General features: G+C 42.0%; 1 protein-coding gene across 2 annotated transcripts in view; it reads right to left on the bottom strand.

Moving 5' to 3' along the window:
* The window catches only part of MRC2 (mannose receptor C-type 2), a 56,163-nt gene extending 38,690 nt beyond the window's left edge, over positions 1–17,473 (bottom strand). Inside the window, exon 1 of one of the 2 annotated variants that reach the window (XM_075846642.1) lies at positions 17,239–17,473. In XM_075846642.1, coding sequence (XP_075702757.1) covers positions 17,239–17,347 — 109 coding nt within the window. In that variant the 5' untranslated portion in view covers positions 17,348–17,473. The remainder of the gene's footprint in view (positions 1–17,238) is intronic. The other variant, XM_075846643.1, reaches the window with a different exon arrangement.
* Between the last annotated feature and the right edge of the window lie 51 nt (positions 17,474–17,524).

Below are 17,524 nucleotides of genomic sequence, written 5' to 3'. Positions count from 1 at the left end.
ATAAACGACCCCATTTAGAAAACTAGACCCCTTAAGGTATTTATCTAGGGGTGTAGTGAGTATTTTGACCCCACAGTTTTTTGCTAAATTTAATGCATAGCTGGTGAAATAAAAAAAAACAAAACACTTTTTATATAAAAGTATCACTTTAAAGACCGATTTCTTTGTAAAGCGAACATGAAAATGAAGAAACACACCCCAAAATCTATCACCCTGTTTCTCCTGTTTTCAAAAATACTCTCATTGTTGCCATAATCTGCTTATTAGACCTGTGGCTGGGCCAAAAAGAGAGGGAGCACCCTTTGGCTTTCAGGGCACAATTGAATAAATTCTAGGCCCCATACCATGCATTTAGAGGCATTGAGCTGCCTGAACAAAAAAAAACCACGCAGAAATGACCCCATTTTAAAAACTAAACCCCTAAAGGTATTCATCTAGTGGTGTAGTGGGCATGCGGACCAAAAATGTTTTAAATGAGGAAATAATGGGTATCATTTCAGACACTATGGGTATATAATGTTTTCTTCAAGCTTTTATTACGTTTCCACATGAAATAGAGGAGACGTGGTAGAAGGTTATTTTGTTAGAAATACGCCACATTAATAAATTTGTGCGGCACAGAATAGAAGTGAAGCCGTGTATTCATAATGGATACATGTCGCTATAGACGTATTTGCCTGTACTTATGACTATGTCTTGCTGAAGAAGCAGTTGGTGCCATTATGATGTCATTGTGGACAGAATTCTGTCCTAATATAAAATCAGTCAGAGAGGAAAAAATAAACTGTACTGGAGTGACGGGCAATATCTTCAAACAAATGGAGGAAAATGTATCCAACTATGTTGCAAACTCGAGTCTGTTCACTAGATAGAAGAACACCTGCAGGGCTGTCATGACAAGGATTTTTTTTTTCAGTGACTGGTTGTACAACGTCTCTTTAGCTCCATCAATCCTTATGAGGGACGAATGTGCCAAGTGACGCGGTACACCATAACAGACCCCTGCCCGGCAAGGTAGGAACCGCTATGTGCACAAAACAACCAATCACCTACAGAATATATAAAAGGACAGTGTCCAAAACCATCTATAGGAACAGTAAAGGATCACTAATCCCCAAAATGATGTCAGTATTTCCAGAAGAACCGTAACAAAGCCCATGGTGTATTGATAAGGAACAGCTCAATTATTAGAGATCCTCCAAATAAAAAAAAAAGATCATGCCCGTATCACGGTACAGAATTAGGAATGTAACAGCTGTATGTGGCAGGACATAGTCATAAGAACAGTCAAAATAAAAAAATTGTGGATGTGGGATTTTGTACTGGACAATTAATTCCAGCACTTGATCACCCACAAATAAATAAAAAAAATCATAAGGGGTAAAATTAGTTTCACGGTCTGAAAAAAATGTGCTCTACAACCTCTCCCACAAGAAATAATCCCTACTTGGAAAGCCCACGAACTAAAAAGAAAATATAAAGAAATTGACTCCCTAAAAAGGCCCCCAACCCATTATTTTTTTTTGTGTTAAATTCTAGTAATTTGCAACCGTGTGAAAGGTTTCGAAACAGGGATAGTTACAAAGGGCTGGTTTTGATGGACACATTGGGCAATAAAAGCGGGTATCCCTCCTCCTGCCATGCCTGCTACATACCCGACACCTTTTTTGGGGATATTTTTGGGTCTCAGTGGAGGGAATAGGGTGTAAAAAGTGGCGCTCTGAAAGCCTGCGCACATCCTCAGATTCGCAGGATTGTGCCGGTATAGTGGACTCAAAAAGGAGATGCTCAATGACCTTCTCCTGAAATTGAAGGAAAGTGAGCGTTCCTTGGGCTTTTTTGGAAATAACAAAACTGTTATAGGTAGCAACCTGGATGAGGTAGATTGCTACCTTTTTGTACCAGGCCTTATTTTTGCGCTTCACCAGGTAAGGCTGAAGCACCTGGTCGGAAAGGTCTACACCCCCCATAAATTTGTTGTAGTCTGTTACACAGACAGGTTTCTGCTTTGCAGTGGTAGCCCCCCTCTCCGTAATTGCCACAGTGGTGTCCGTGTGTACGGTGGACAGCATGTAGACATCCTTCTTGTCGGCCCACTTCACTGCAAGCAATTCCTGACTTGCAAGGGCCATGGATGTTCCCTTTCCCAAACGCCTGGACACCAACTGTTGTGGGAGTCCCACTCTGTTCTTCCGTACTGTCCCACAGGCCCCTGTATTTGCAGCATGGAGGGCTTTATAAAGGGCAACGCTGGTATAAAAATTGTCTGTATAGACGTGGTACCCCTTGTGCAGAAATGGCTCCATTAGGTTCCACACAATTTTGCCAGAGGTGCCAATAGTTTCTGGGCAGCCTGGGGTATAAATTTGGCAGTCCCTGCCTTCATAGATTTTGAAACCGCAGGTGTAACCCGTTGTGCTCTCGCACACTTTGTACAATTTCACCCCATATCTGGCTCGTTTGGAAGGGATGAATTGACGAAAGGAAAGACGCCCTTTGAAGCTCATGAGCGATTCATCTACTGACAAATTTTTGTCAGGGGTGTACAACTTTAAAAATAAATCATTTAGAAGGGTGATTAATGGCCTTAATTTATTAAGCCGATCATAAGCTGGGTCACTTCTTGGGGGGACTTGGGAATTATCAGTAAAATGCATGAATCGCATTAGGGCCTCATAGCGGTTTCTGGACATCACTGCTGCAAATACAGGGGTAGCGTGGACAGCACTACAAGTCCAGTAGGACCGGACAGAGGGTTTTTTAACCAAACCCATATTGAGGGTAATGCCTAAAATTTTTTTTATTTCTGGGACACTTGTGGGGCTCCACATTCTGGAGTACATAGATGCAGGCTTTTGTAGAACAAACTGCCTAGCATACAGATTAGTCTGCTGGACTATCAAGTCTAGGACCGTATCACATATAAATAAATTAAAAAAATTATAGGGGGTAAAATTTTGGACGTCGACACTAATTCCTGGGGTCGCTTCAAATTGGGGTACTTGGGGGGAAAATGATAGTGCAGGATCCCACATCACGGGAGGGACTGCAACACTCGGCCCTGCACTTGACACCTCTACAGCGACTGACGTATCCACCACCATAGGACTATGGGGTTCAGCGGTGGAATTAGAATCGTCACTGTCACTGTCTGGAACAAATTCTGAAGCGGTGTCTGTTTCGCTTTCAGAAGTGTCGGAACATAGCAAGGCGTAGGCTTGCTCCGCGCTGTACATACGCTGAGACATATTTAGAGATGTGTATGTATATATATATATATGCCCTATAAGTCCTAACCCTAAAGTAAACCTAAAAACTAGCACTAACGCTAAACTAGCGCTGACGCTAATCTAGCGCTGACGCTAATATAGATTTGATATATTATATATATATATATATGTATGTATAAGAACGATGATTTTTTATCACTTTTTTTCTTTCTTCACAGCACAGGACTTAGACTGATTTCTCTCTCCTCTCAGAACAACTACAATGGGAGGAGAGAGAAACACAGCCCATGTCCTGGCTGTGTTTTGAAAATAACTGTCAGTGATCTCTGTGATAGGTTTTATCACAGAGATCACCTGATCAGGGACCAGTCACAACGGTCCCTGATTGTTGCTGTGCCAGATGACGACACAGGTAAGTTATGCAAAGCGCACTCGGGCGCCATTTTGGGGGGGGGGGGAAATCGGACCGTGGGGGGGGGATCGGACCGGGGGGGGGGGGGATCGGACCGGGGGGGGGGGGGATCGGACATGAAGGGGAATCGGACGGGGGGGGGGGGCGCACTATTTACCCGTTCTCTCTCCTCTCTAAGGAGTTATTCCATGAGAGGAGAGAGAAATGGCGATTATCCGCCGGTTTAGCGTGAACGCCGTGAAATAGCGATTCACGGCGATCACGTGACCAGAGACCACTCGTTATGGTCTCTGGTCGTTGCCCCGAACTCTCAGCTACCTCCGGTAGCTGAGAGAACGGAGCCCCGATCTTTAATTTCGGCGCTACTTTAGGCTAATGCGATCACGTTAAAAGGCGTCGCATTAGCCGAAAGCCCATTAGTGAGGAACGTAAAAAGGCGTACTGTTGGTCACTAAGGGGTTAATGACTAAAAAAAAAAAAAAATTTTGCCAAAGTTTTAAAAAAGTTGAGAAACTTTGCAAATACTTTTCTTTATTGATTTTCTACCAATTTTTAAATAAAGCAAAAACATTTCAGTTATAGTCTTTGTGCAAAACAAAAAAGGGTAATTTTACCCCCCCCAAAAAAAATAGCGCCACTCTTGTCCATGGGTTGTGTCTGGTATTGCAGCTCAGTCTCACATGGATGCCAGATTATAGGAATTATTATGTATTTCCAAATATTGTGCATCATATTCAAAACAAGTAAATTTGCATGGAAAACAAATGGTTTATGTCGGTGCAGTTTGGGTATTAGTGGTTTATAGTAAATCTATTTGTTTGCACATGACAACCCGGTCAAAATTATAATGCAGACATGATTACTCAGCTCAGGATACAGCTTGCCAGCTTTAATCTTCCCTTTACTAGAACACATGGAACAAGACAGGTTTATATAAATGTTAAAGGGGTTTTCTTATTTTCTTATTCTTATTCATTGTAATATATCTTTATTAGATTTAGGTTTGCTGTCAGTGAATGGAAACATGTTTACATTGAGAAGCTGAAAACTCACAGTGATCATGTCCTGCTGACACAGGTGTGGGGCTCAGTCTTAGAAGCTCTAACACACTGTAACAAGCCATGTACCTGTGGCAAATGATCAGGGCAGGTTTTCAGCCTCTGAATAAAAACAATGTTTTGAAAAAATTTACCACAATCTGAGATCTTGAAGATAGTGAGGAATCAAACTAAACTTTAACATCAAAATAAAATCCCTTTAAGAGGCACCAGACTGCCAACAATTTTTCTTCATACATACATTTCCGTATTCCTGCATCTACAAGTTCATTAGTTCAATACTGTGATTTCATTTTAAACACGACGGGAAACCAAAACCAGCAAAAATGGGAAAAAAAATACACTCAGGAAATGGTGTTTGGTGGTCATTCCACAATGACATGTGAAGGGCTGAACACTACACATAGGTCAAAGTTATTATGTGCTAATTTGCAGGGTATGTATATTATCACATGGCAGCTACTTAAATGAATACTGTTCATATAATACATTGACAGGCCTGGTCCACCAATGCAGTTCTAGGTTTGTTGCTAATATAGAGGGTGTGGAGTATGTGAACCCTCTACGATGGCTATATGTACTAATAAAATGCATGGGAAGAGGTTGTCTGGAGTATGATACCCTTTCATAGGGCATCTGTAATTTTAGCCCCCTAAACCACCCACCATGCCATAAAACATGACTTGGCACAGTTTCCAAACACGCCCCGCTATGAGGATATTTTTTTACAGATGCAGCCAAACTTATAAAATTAAAGAAGACCTCCAGTGGTAACACAACTTTCCATGTCTGATCACCCCACCTGACTATATACCACACTCTACACTTCTTTTATGTATACAGTACTTACTTTAGGAACAGCTGCCTTGTCTATGCTTTAAAAAAAGCCTCCACCTTGATTCTTATATTTCCCCAGCTTTCTCTTCCTCTTTGCTTTGCTATCAATACCATGATGCTTCAGCACAGCTTTACATAACCGGCTAAAGACCATACAATTTCTGCATGATGGAGGACACTGGGATGCACTATATTCTTCTGCATTATACCGGTTGTGATAGGAACTTGTCGAAGTATCAGTGGTAGCTGATAGACGTTTCTGCCGCCCCCCCCCCCAGTGCCAAACAAGTGTAGTACAGGAGCTGCTGAAGCCTGTGATGGGTGAAACATTCTCCATAGACTCAAGCAGAGGAAGCGTGTCAACGAGCATGATTTACACCGCGGCTATGTAACCATCCCAGCCTGATATTTAGAGATAGAAGGAGCAAGAAAAATAACAGGTGAGATTGACACTTATGTTTTTAAACGCTCCACACTGTATGCTAATTACCCTCTAAGAGCCATGAGGACGGTGCCGCTATCCTGAAATCACACAGTCCGGTCTCTAAACCCACCTTTCCAGGCATGATTGACATCCCCCAGCCGCTCTCCATTACTATCACCCTCCTCCAAATTTTGCAGGGGCGACATTGCCTTGTACTCCCGTGCACCTGCAGTGCAGCTAGTTGCACTATACCCGGCTTTATCGCTGCATCGTGCATGCCAGATGTTGTAGATGGATGTTTAGACCATTTCCTGACGACTGTCTTTGTGTGACAAAGAGTGACAGGCGCTGAAGGTAGAAATCTGTGGAAAGATTGCTCTGCCATGTTGGGTTTTATTTCAATTATTGTCTGGAACAACTATTGGCATACTTGGAAAGTTATTAAAGAAACTACAGACGTGCACCACATAGCATGCTGAGTAGTTTGTGTATCTTCCTATCCACTATTACGTAAAACGGTCACATCATCTGGTGTCAGCCAGGTTTCTTTAAAAACAGGAACGGATGACAATAAATGAGAGAGATGCTAATGTGCATGGAGCAGTATACAGAGGGTAAGTTATGTTAAACAGCTCGCTACGCTTTTTTTTGTATGGTAAAGCAACAGACACCATGGCAGAAACCCAACGAAACCCATTAGTCCATGGGTTTTATTAGGCACTGATTGTGTATGTCAAGCAACGGATACAGTGCTTCCGGTATTTCCATTGCTCTGCTCCTATGACGGAGCGGAGCAGTGGAAATAGCGAACACAGATATAAGGATTAAGAATCTACGTTTCTATAAAAAGTTTACTAAATCACAAAATATTATCGACTTGAGAGTAAATAATGACGCCAAGAAAAAGGTTAAGGAAAGTAAATGCCCTAAGTTACCCTCAGAAAAGTAGAAGTACAAATAAGAAAATCACAACATACCGAGAATGTCTACTTGCTATTTAATTTCTTCAGTGTTAGCTTCCTGGTTCCATTAGGGCACTTGTATGGTAAGTGGCAACAGCTTAGCTGAATTATCTAATGGGGGTCCTGAGAGATCGTTTGAAACCCATCTGTTCGGTCATTAGAAGCTTAGGTGGCTGCTATGTCCCCTTATTATGTTTTACACTGCAGCTCGGTCTGTTCAGATTGGCTGCTGTGTATTAACAGAAGCCCAGCACAAAGCTCACCAGGAAGTCAATGCTTCCAGGATGAACAAGACGTCATTAAACCATTAGAGAGAAAACGATCATCAAGTACTGGTCATAACCATACTGAGGCTATTTACCAGGTGCTTATATAGCGCCACAATATTCCGCAACGCTGTACAGAGACGGTCACTCATATCATGTCACCAATGGGGTTCACCATCTAATTTCTGAAACACATATACTACGGCCAATTTCATAGGGTCAAAGTAACCTATCAGTAAGTTTTTGGGTGTGGGAGTAAATTAGAGAAACCCACGGAAACACGAGTAAAACATACAAACTCCATGCAGACAGATATTGTCCTTGGTTGAATTTGAACCCAGGTCCCCAGTGCTACAAGTAAACAGTGCTAGCCAATAAGGTTATTCATAAATCCAAAATATGCATTTCTTTGGAGGTCAGCCCTGAAAGTGTTTAAGTGAAAAACCAGGCCTGTCTTTTAAATGAGCACTCTAATTTAGCAAAATTTCCAATAATGCAATCACTGATCAACACAAATTAGCACAGATGGCATCAATAATGGGGCTGGGCACAATGAACACCAATATCACAATGTCATCCCCCTAATTTTTAATCCAAGTGGCGGCAGTAACTCCACAATAATCTGTACTAAACAAAAAAAAAGGGAGCACTAGACTACCAAAGTATACATAAAATATAAAGCTTAATGAATGACAAAAAAAATAAATTAAAACAAACAAAAAACCCGGCCTGTACACCCGATGTTTATTTGAATAATATTTTTTGGCATTCAATAAACCTCTTTATATTTTGGGTTTATGTTGTTAGTCTAGTGCTCCCTATTTTACATTTGGTATAGAATACAATCACTGATGTAGTAAATATCATCCAGTATTTGACTAGGTAGGAATAATTTCAAACCAATTATAACCATCACCGCTTCTAAAGTGTTTGCCGAAATAAGGCGGAGTTCACAGGTCATGGTCAATTTGCTTTTTTTTTTCCACCATTTTTGTAAAATCGCTGCAAAATGGCGCAGTTTTGCACAAATAACGTAAAAAAACAAAACACGAAATTGTCTGACGTGTGCACACAGCCTAGCAGTAAGGAGGGGGGGGGAGGAATATTCACCTTTTTCTTCCTTGCCATCCCCAGAGTCAATTTCAAGTGTATACAGGAATTTGTCTTGTAAGTAAAACTCAAGAATGTGTTGGAAACTTGTAGAACAGTGTGAAAAGTAAGACCTTTACTATGATCCATGATCAATCCCCAGACATCCAGTATATTTACTGAGGCAGTACAAAAAGTCATGCAGATGTAAACATACTAACCTGTCTGATGAACGCCATATGTTTAAAGGGCTAACACCAGGTTTACAAGCGTTACCGGGGTTATTCTAAACATTCACCGTATCTTATGCTCATCTGACAATGTTACTTTGTACCACTGCTTAAGGAAGAAGCATTACACTATATAGTAAAATCCTACATATTACCGCACAACTTCAGTGACTGACAAGAAGCAGTTTTATGTTAAAATAGTTAACTAACCCACAGTGGCAGAATGGTTAAAGGGGTTATCTCATGAAGACAGCCTTTGTCCATAGGCCCTATTAAAGCATATAAACATCACAGAGTGGGTTCCCCAATTTGGAACTCCCCTCTTTGGAATCCGATAGAAGAGCCGTTCTGTAGGAGGGGCTCCGACCGGGGCGTCATTGAAATGGCTGCCCTGTAATCCTACATTTCCACTGCAGTCTGGCCAGAAACGTCTTTCCCCAGTCAAAACAGCCGGGGGTTTAGAAGACTTTCAGCAATCAACCTGCAGCCGTCTTCTATTCAAAAAGGGGTTGTCTACCCCTTTAACACGGTGTGTGGCCTTCTATTATTCGGGTCCTGAAAGTGACAACAATTGCATGTATGTTCTCAGTGGCAGACAAAGTGATGATGGCAACTGGGCACTCAAGGGGTATACCCATGTTACCATCGTTGGGAGTCTGACCTCAGATGAATGGGGCTGTGTTACTGAGAAGAACTGTAAAGGAACGGACTCTCTTAAAGAGGCTCTGTCACCACATTATAAGTGGCCTATATTGTACATTATGTGATCGGCGCTGTAATGTAGATTACAGCAGTGTTTTTTATTTAGAAAACGATCATTTTTGATGTCGTTATGACCTATATTCGCTTTATGCTAATGAGTTTCTCAATGGACAACTGGGCGTGTTTTACTATATGACCAAGTGGGCGTTATACAGAGGAGTGTATGACGCTGACCAATCAGCATCATACACTTCTCTCCATTCATTTACACAGAACATAGCTATATCGCTATGTGCAGCCACATACAAACACGAACGTTACTGCAGTGTCCTGACAATGAATATACATTACCTCCAGCCTGGACGTCATGTGTAATCAGAATCCTGACCACTTCTGAATCTTTTCTGTGAGATTTCCAGCAAGGCAAACGTAATCTCGCGAGATTACGCTGTAAACGGTCATTTAAAACGAGATTACGTTTGCCTTGCTGGAAATCTCACAGAAAAGTGCAGAGAAGTGACCGGATTCTGAATACACATCACGTCCTGGCTGGAGGTAATGTCTATTCATTGTCAGGACACTGCAGTAATGCTAGTGTGTGTGTACGAGGCTGCAGATAGCGATATAGCTATATCGCTATGTGCTGTATAAATGCATGGAGAGAAGTGTATGGCGCTGATTGGTCAGCGTCATACACTCCTCTGTACAACGCCCACTTGGTCATATAGTAAAACCCAGTTGTCTATTGAGAAACTCATTAGCATAAAGCGAATATAGGTCATAACGCCGTCAAAAATGATCATTTTTCTAAATAAAAAACACTGGTGTAATCTACATAACAGCGCCGATCACACGATGTACAATATAGGCCACTTATAATATGCTGACAGAGGCTCTTTAACCATTGATGTGGCCCCTTCATTCTGAGGATCAGTAGGGATCATGGCAGTCGGATTCTCCAAAGTGATGGCCTATTTCTAGTATATGCCATCACTTCTGAACTCATTCTACAGGTCAACGGCCCCTATGATATACTTGGTACGGGGTAATAAATTGTATTTGAGGAGCACTTATCACTTGCATTAAAAGGGTTAAAGGCCATAATTTTTTAATCGGCTCGAAAACACCCTTTACGCAAAATAAAGTAGGATAACACTTCCTTTATGAAACGGGTTGCCACTGTAATTCGATTCTTTAATGGCGACCATTGTCTATCACAGCTGTTGCTGCATTTCCTACGCGTCCACTAACAGCCACGGTCCAGGAAGGACCAGAACGTTGTTTTTCTTACTTTTTGGATTATCCCTTGAATATTAAAACAGCAGATAAGCTTACAAGCTGTTTTTTGGTACTATTGCTGCAAACTAAGAGTGCTGTGGACTAGTCTGGGAACGGTCCTAGGGGTAGCGGCCAACTGTTTAGAGACATTTCAAGTATTTTTGCTCAAACGGAAGCTAAGTTATGACCGCATATAACAATGCAACGAAGCCGAGAACTTTTCGGAAGAACATACGACAGACTAGAGGGTTAATATATGTACGTCCTCATTCTCCCAAGTGTCTGTATCGGAGAATGAGGGATTTACAAAGTCTGTCCCTAGGACAAAGTCACACCCATCTCCAAGAGAAGTCCGGAACACAGATCCTATTATATCAGAAGTGACCACAGGGCTGACCCACCAGGGAGCTTGTAAAAACCTTGGCTGTGTTTGGTGGGGTGTGAGGGAGGAGACAGAATGAGGTCAAGAGCCCGATGTGTGGCTGAACACGAGGGCAGCCTATTAAATCACTTTAACCGTTAACTATTTAAGTGCCAGAATGCTTCCAGAATTTAACTCCACATAGTCAAGATCAGTGAAAAAACAAAAATCAAGGCCAAATATCCTTCTTTTATTCTTTGCAAGGAACCGGAATACTAACTTAGTGCAGATGATATGTTCATAATTCTGCATGAGGGATTGATGATACTCAAAGGGTGCACACAGCAAATTATTTTCTATGTGAACGTATCTGGACCACCCAAAGTCTTTTGGGGTGCAGAACTATTTTCTGGAGTGCACCGAAGTTTGTGAAAATGTAAATAAAAAAATAAATACATTTTGGAGCCAAAACACATTGCTATACGTATTATAGATCTGTGTTACAGCTCTGTAATATGGCCATGCCGGGACTAGGTGTGACCGTGCATGCGACTTTGGCTTCATAGACATCCAACCCTCAAAATCTTTAGGGGTTTTTAAATTGCATAAACCTTATATATATCTTAAAAAACAAGGTAGTTTTTACTTCAGATTTATGGTTTAAGGACTATACAGTTTTAAATTATTTTAGGAAAGGTATTTATACACGTTAGAATAGGTAAATAGTAGAGGCCCAGAATTTGGGACTAAGGCTGGCCATGTACATTAGATGGCCGAAGAAGCCGATCCACTCGATCCCCCAACCCACCAAACACACGCACGCTCGTTTCGGCCGAGAATGCATTTATTCTAAATGAGAGGGTAGTAAGCCGCGGACAGACACCTCTGGCGGTGGCTTATCTCTCCACGCTGAAATCCAACTGTCCGATCCTGCTCTTCCCCGACATCTGCCACCTGAGTCGTCAGGAGGCCCCATACACATTAGATGGTCGGCCGATTCGGACAATGGCAGGTTGGCCGCACATTAATCTAATGTGTATGTCTACCTACCATCACTGCCTTGAAGATAAAAAGGGCCTGGCAGACCGTAAACAGCCACACATGTGGCTCTAGCACTCGACCCTTTAGTGATCCATTTATCGCTTTATGCTAATTCGTATAATGTTAGATCATTGCACCAACCAAACATTCCCTTCCTGTTCATAAAAGACAACTACTTTGATATTGACATCTTTCCCCCTCAAACCAATACTCCCTGCAATAAGGCAATTTTCCTTCAGCTGAAACGGTCACTTATCACTATATACGCCTATAGTAAAACCTCTCCAATAAACAGGGCCACTGGCCAAGAATAGTACAATAGTTCATCATAGAGCATCTCCTGTATGTTTCTGCAACAATCCACCAGTAACGGTCATGAAATTCTTTAGCTGCGGAACCTTATGTGCAATCTAATAGAGAGAGTAAAAGCCCTTTTACACAGGCCTATGATCGGAGTAATCAAACGCTCGTTCATCGGCTGATCTGATCGTTTTTCAGCAATAATTATCGTTGTCAGTAACACATCAAGCCGTGTAAACAGGGATATGTGCTGCAGACATAATGGAAATGTATGGGGACAAACGATCGTAGTAAGGATCGCTCCTCCCCATACATAACCCAGCATTGCTCCTTGAGAAAGTAGCAAAACGAGCACCGATCAACAAGCTGTCTCATTGATCGGCGCTAGTTTTCACGGTCCGATAATAGGACCTTTAAAAGCTGCTTTTAGGGTGACAGTGGGCCACCTAATCTATTGGGACCCTCGAGCAGCTTATGGTATGTCTGCCCCTATATATTGATATCCAGCTGCTACAACTACATCACTAACTAGAGAGTTGCCACAAAGCATCCTATTAAATGACAGGATTTTTATTTTTTTTATGAATAAATTTGTCTCAATACATAGACGTTCATGAACCCGGTTGTATACGGTCAAATTGGAAGATTTCTCGCATCATTATGGAAGTATTCCCTGTGATGAGAATTCAACATAAATATAGCCTACCCCGACATAAACACATCCTGAGTTACAGGGTAAAGAACGGGCGGAGATTGACACAACCCTTTGATCATTCTGTTGACAGAAGAACCAAGACACAATTAGTCCAAACAATGAGAATTGATGTCGTTTGTACAATAAATCTCCAGATACATTTGTCCTTGCAATTGTGACTGTCTTCCTGTAATGATATATAAATGGCCTGGGGGGAATTCAGTAGCTAGGTCTCTTTTACCATTTTGGTCTGTAAGTTAAATCCTACAGATCAGGGGTGGACATACCATTGGTGCAAATTGCGCAGCAGCACAGGGGCTCAGTAGGTAAGGGGGCCCACTGTCACCCACCTTCTTCCGTCTATTAGATTGATTGTAAATGCCTGAGCTAATGAAATTTATGGCTTACAATTACTAATGGATTGTTAGAGACCATAAAAGGTTGATTTATGAGAAGATATTAAAAAAGCAAGTGGCCCATATAATGTTCGTGCAAAGGGGCCCTCAGCAGTCCGGCCCTGCGACAGATGATCCCTAAACATACCGAATAACTATAAAGCTCGAAAATATCTAGCCAAACCAATAGATATTCACATCGTGGACAATATAAAGCTCACCAGGGTGTTCATACAGTATACATCAAAATACCGGATAAGGGGTTAAAATTGTCCCATGAGGAATACTCTCGTCCATATGTCTTAGAGCATATGTCAGAGTGGGCCCCCTGGCTTGGGTACCCCCTACCTGCAAACATTGCTCTAGCTCTAGAGCAGTGTTATCCAACCTATGGCTCTCCAGCAGTTGCAAACTACAACTCCCAGCAGGCTGTAAAGTTGTAGTTTTGAAATCCCAGACCCATATTTCATTACCTTACCCCATGTTGTATGCATCCTAGCCTGCGTAAATGACTGCTAGTTGCAGGTAAAATACTTTTGTTCATATTGTGGAAGTATTGGGAGGCAGAGAGGTCGGCAGAGCTGTGGTCTATTGCAAAATACTTAATGAAAACGTGGCCTATGGAGGCAAAATATATATCACTGCAGCCATGTCTGTACCCCTTCATGAAATAATAATCCACTGCTCATGAAAAAGGCACGTCAGGCTTCACAGATGTACATGAAAATACTCGTGTCATAATATGTTGATATAAAACGCAGAAGAGATGTAGAGATTCTGGCCGCTTTACATACACAGGACTTCCATTCAGTCAGCGGCATGTAAACGCTTGTCACTGAAACGAGACAGCAACTCCAGATGTTTTACCATTTAGTTTTACTTGTCATCTTTATTCTTTTCCCTAACTTATTAACGTATAAACTTAACCCACTTACAACTAGCCGGACTATAAGCAGAACCAAGGTAAGAAAAATACCACAAAAAAAAACCCCACAACATTTTACCCTAAGGCCCTGTTCACACGGAGTATTTTGCAGGCAGAAGAGGAATTTTGAGGCAGATTTTGACCTGCCGGCGGAACACTTGCTGCGTTTTTCGCTGTGGTTCCCGCCCCCGCGGCCATGAAGCTGCAGAAACGCCACGAAAAACGCGATCTCTGCCTTCCACTGATGTCAATGGTAGGTCAGACACAGTACCGCCTGAAGAAAGGGCATGTTGCTTCCTTTACCCGTGGGCATTTTTTTTTTTTTATCGCTCGCGGTGGAAAAAAGAAGGGCCTCCGTCTACAATTGAAATCAATGGGAGCCGATTGAGCGTTTTTTGGCACGGTTTCGGCATCAAAAACAGCACCAAAATACTTTGTGTGAACTAGCCCTAACTAAAGATAAACAAACAAAACAAAAAAAACCTGATCATAACAAACCAGTCGACTGATCCTATTCTTTTCTAGAAGTCTCAATCTAATGTCAATGTGTCATCAGTTGCAGAAGAAAATACAAAAACAAAAAAAAAAATCACATGAAATGTAGTAAAGCCGACACGAGTCTTCATTAACAGACATCAAACTGCTGACGATCTGTATTGTAGGACTGTAAAGCTGGTCACCTCATAATATAGCTGGCAGCTTTCTCCCCCATTAATAAGAACACTATATATAACCTAGTGCAAAGGAAGATAAGCTGCTGCCTGCCAGGCACCTCTGGCGACACTTATCTCTTTGGAAGAAGAAAGATTTGGGCATCTTGAAATCCAACATGCCTCATCCTTGTTCATCGCTGTTTTAGTGGCTCTCGGCTCTAGATAAATGAGGGGACCCCCATTAACAACGTCTATATCTTTAGGTTGTATTTGCCAGCGTATACCTTTATAGGCATATGTCGCATATTAAATCCCATTACAAAAAAAACGTATAATGCATGGTATATATTTTTTTTATTGTATGCCTCTGTAGTGAAGGCTAAGCTTGCCCATATAGTGAAAAAACAGGCATGCCAGCCTGACATATGCCCAAAAAAAACAAAATGCACTCTTGGCATACGCTGGGTGTATGGAAATGTACGGCGCATGTACCGGGAGATTTTTCCGCCACATATTTAAACATCAAAGTGTGAACACAGCCTAACCAATTCTCAGAATGAACAATTATCACCTATACAGAGGATAAGTGATAGGTTCCCGATTACTCGGGGCACCACCGATCACTAAAACGGGGATTCCGCACTCCCCGTTCCTCCTCTCCGCACTCACAGTGAGGAGGAGCTTGAATTAAGCGGAGGACGAGCATGCGCACTGCCGCTCAATGTCTAGGGGACTGAAAGAAACAGTCAAGCGTTTCACTCAGCTGTCCTGGTCGGTCCCATAGACTTTAAATGGAGCGGCACCGTGCATGCTCTTTCTCGGCTCCATTCAAACGTTACCTCACTGCAAACTTGCAGCGAGGAGAAACTAGATTCTGGACCCCCGCTTACGTGATCAGTGGGGCTGCCAACAGTGGGGCCACCAGACCTTTACCTATTCTGTGGGTTCTGAAGACAAGTTATTTATCCATTTTCACTTCAGAAAACATGGTGGATGGTGAGATGTAGGATGGAAAAGTTTGACTTCTGCAAAGATGCTATTCCAAATGGTTCTCATTCTGCCTTATTAATTACATTTTTGTAAAAATAAGGTCAGGCCTATACAAATGGCGATACATTTCTCCCACAAATCTGAAACGTTATAGTGTTATGAAGACAGTGAGGGCGATGTATCAAAACTGATGCACAGTAGTGGCAACCAATCAGGTCGCTGCATTCATATTCCAAAGGCCCTGTAAAAACAATTCGATGAATCTGATTTGCATGGGCAACCACGCCACTTTTCCATGGCATCAGTTTTGACACATCTACCTCCACCAAATTATTTTTAAAGGGTATCGTTATAAATAATCTTTGATTAAGAAGAATTTCAGGGCACTGTTTTACCATGACATGACTATTCGAGTCCATGCAAATACAAAGGCAGCACACACAAAGACCCTACACTTTTGTAATATGGAACAGTAGGCACTACCTGTGGTTACCTGGGAAAGCTGGTGCGCCACTGCAACCGTGAAACCACAACTCCCAGCATGTCCTATAGCAGAGGCTTGAACAGCTGTTATTCTATTGCAGCAGGGTAGGTAAAGCTGCATCTCCACTGCAACTGTGAAAGCATAACTCCCAGCATGTCCTATTGAGGAGGCTTGAAAAGAACATGCTGGGAGTTGTTCCACAGCAATAAGAAAGGTGCAGAGAAATAATATACCTATATACTGCATGTATACAATTATCACGGATGGATCAATTTCTCTTGACCCTAATCAGACGACAAAAGATTAAAGGGAAGAAATATCACATCATATGTGGAGTGAGGAAAGGGTCGTTAACATTGCCAATATGAGCACCGTCTATTACATACAATGTCCTATGACGAACAATAAATACATAAAACTCTGCTCCTTTACATCCCTGCACAGAAATAGTCACCAAAAACTGTTAAAATACCACGTTATATACAGAAGTCCTTAGAGCCGGTTATACTTCAGTGCCTATATCATAGTGACCTACTTTGTTTTTTTTTGTTTTTTTTAAAGTGTTAATTTTACAGGGCCCCCTACAGTTTTCACAAGTGACCAAGTTTCCTCAACACCCCCCCCCCCACCATTGCAAGGAACTGTCCAGTGCACATCTGCTTTTACTCAGTCCTTTAGTTTTTATCTGACTCCTTATTTCTCCCCCTTGCTAGGCCACCTCACCCCTCTGCGCCCTATACTAGCCAACATCTAGTCAGCAGAGTTAAATGGAAAAAAAAAAAGGCTTTGGAGCAACCCCTTGCACAGCACATTCCCAACTCAGCCCATACAGCCAGCTCCTAAACCTCCACACAAGTAACGAGAAGTTATGAGGAGCAGTCAGCAAACATCCGATGGCAACGCTTACCTGTGTTGGCACTGCCAAGTTGCAAATCAGTGATCGAGACCAAGAGGGCGCATTTTAAAAGGAATGTGATCCACTGGGAGATAGCTGGATGCCTGCTGCTGAAATACATTCTAAAACTAACCTCTGGCTCTCCTGCAAAAGATGCAGGGGAGAGAGTGGGAGAAAGGAGGGAGGAGTATCCAAAAAAAAAAAGAAAAAAAGAGAGAAAAAGGGAGGTCCATGTGAACAGATGAAAAACGTCTGTATGTCTCGGCTTGTGCGAGTGTTAAGTCAATGGGCTGGGTCA

The sequence above is a fragment of the Rhinoderma darwinii genome, chromosome 13 (assembly GCF_050947455.1).
Source record: "Rhinoderma darwinii isolate aRhiDar2 chromosome 13, aRhiDar2.hap1, whole genome shotgun sequence".
NCBI classification, from domain to species: Eukaryota; Metazoa; Chordata; class Amphibia; order Anura; family Rhinodermatidae; genus Rhinoderma; species Rhinoderma darwinii.
Note: the sequence above shows the minus strand (reverse complement) of the source record. Positions and strands in the feature narration are given on the sequence as shown.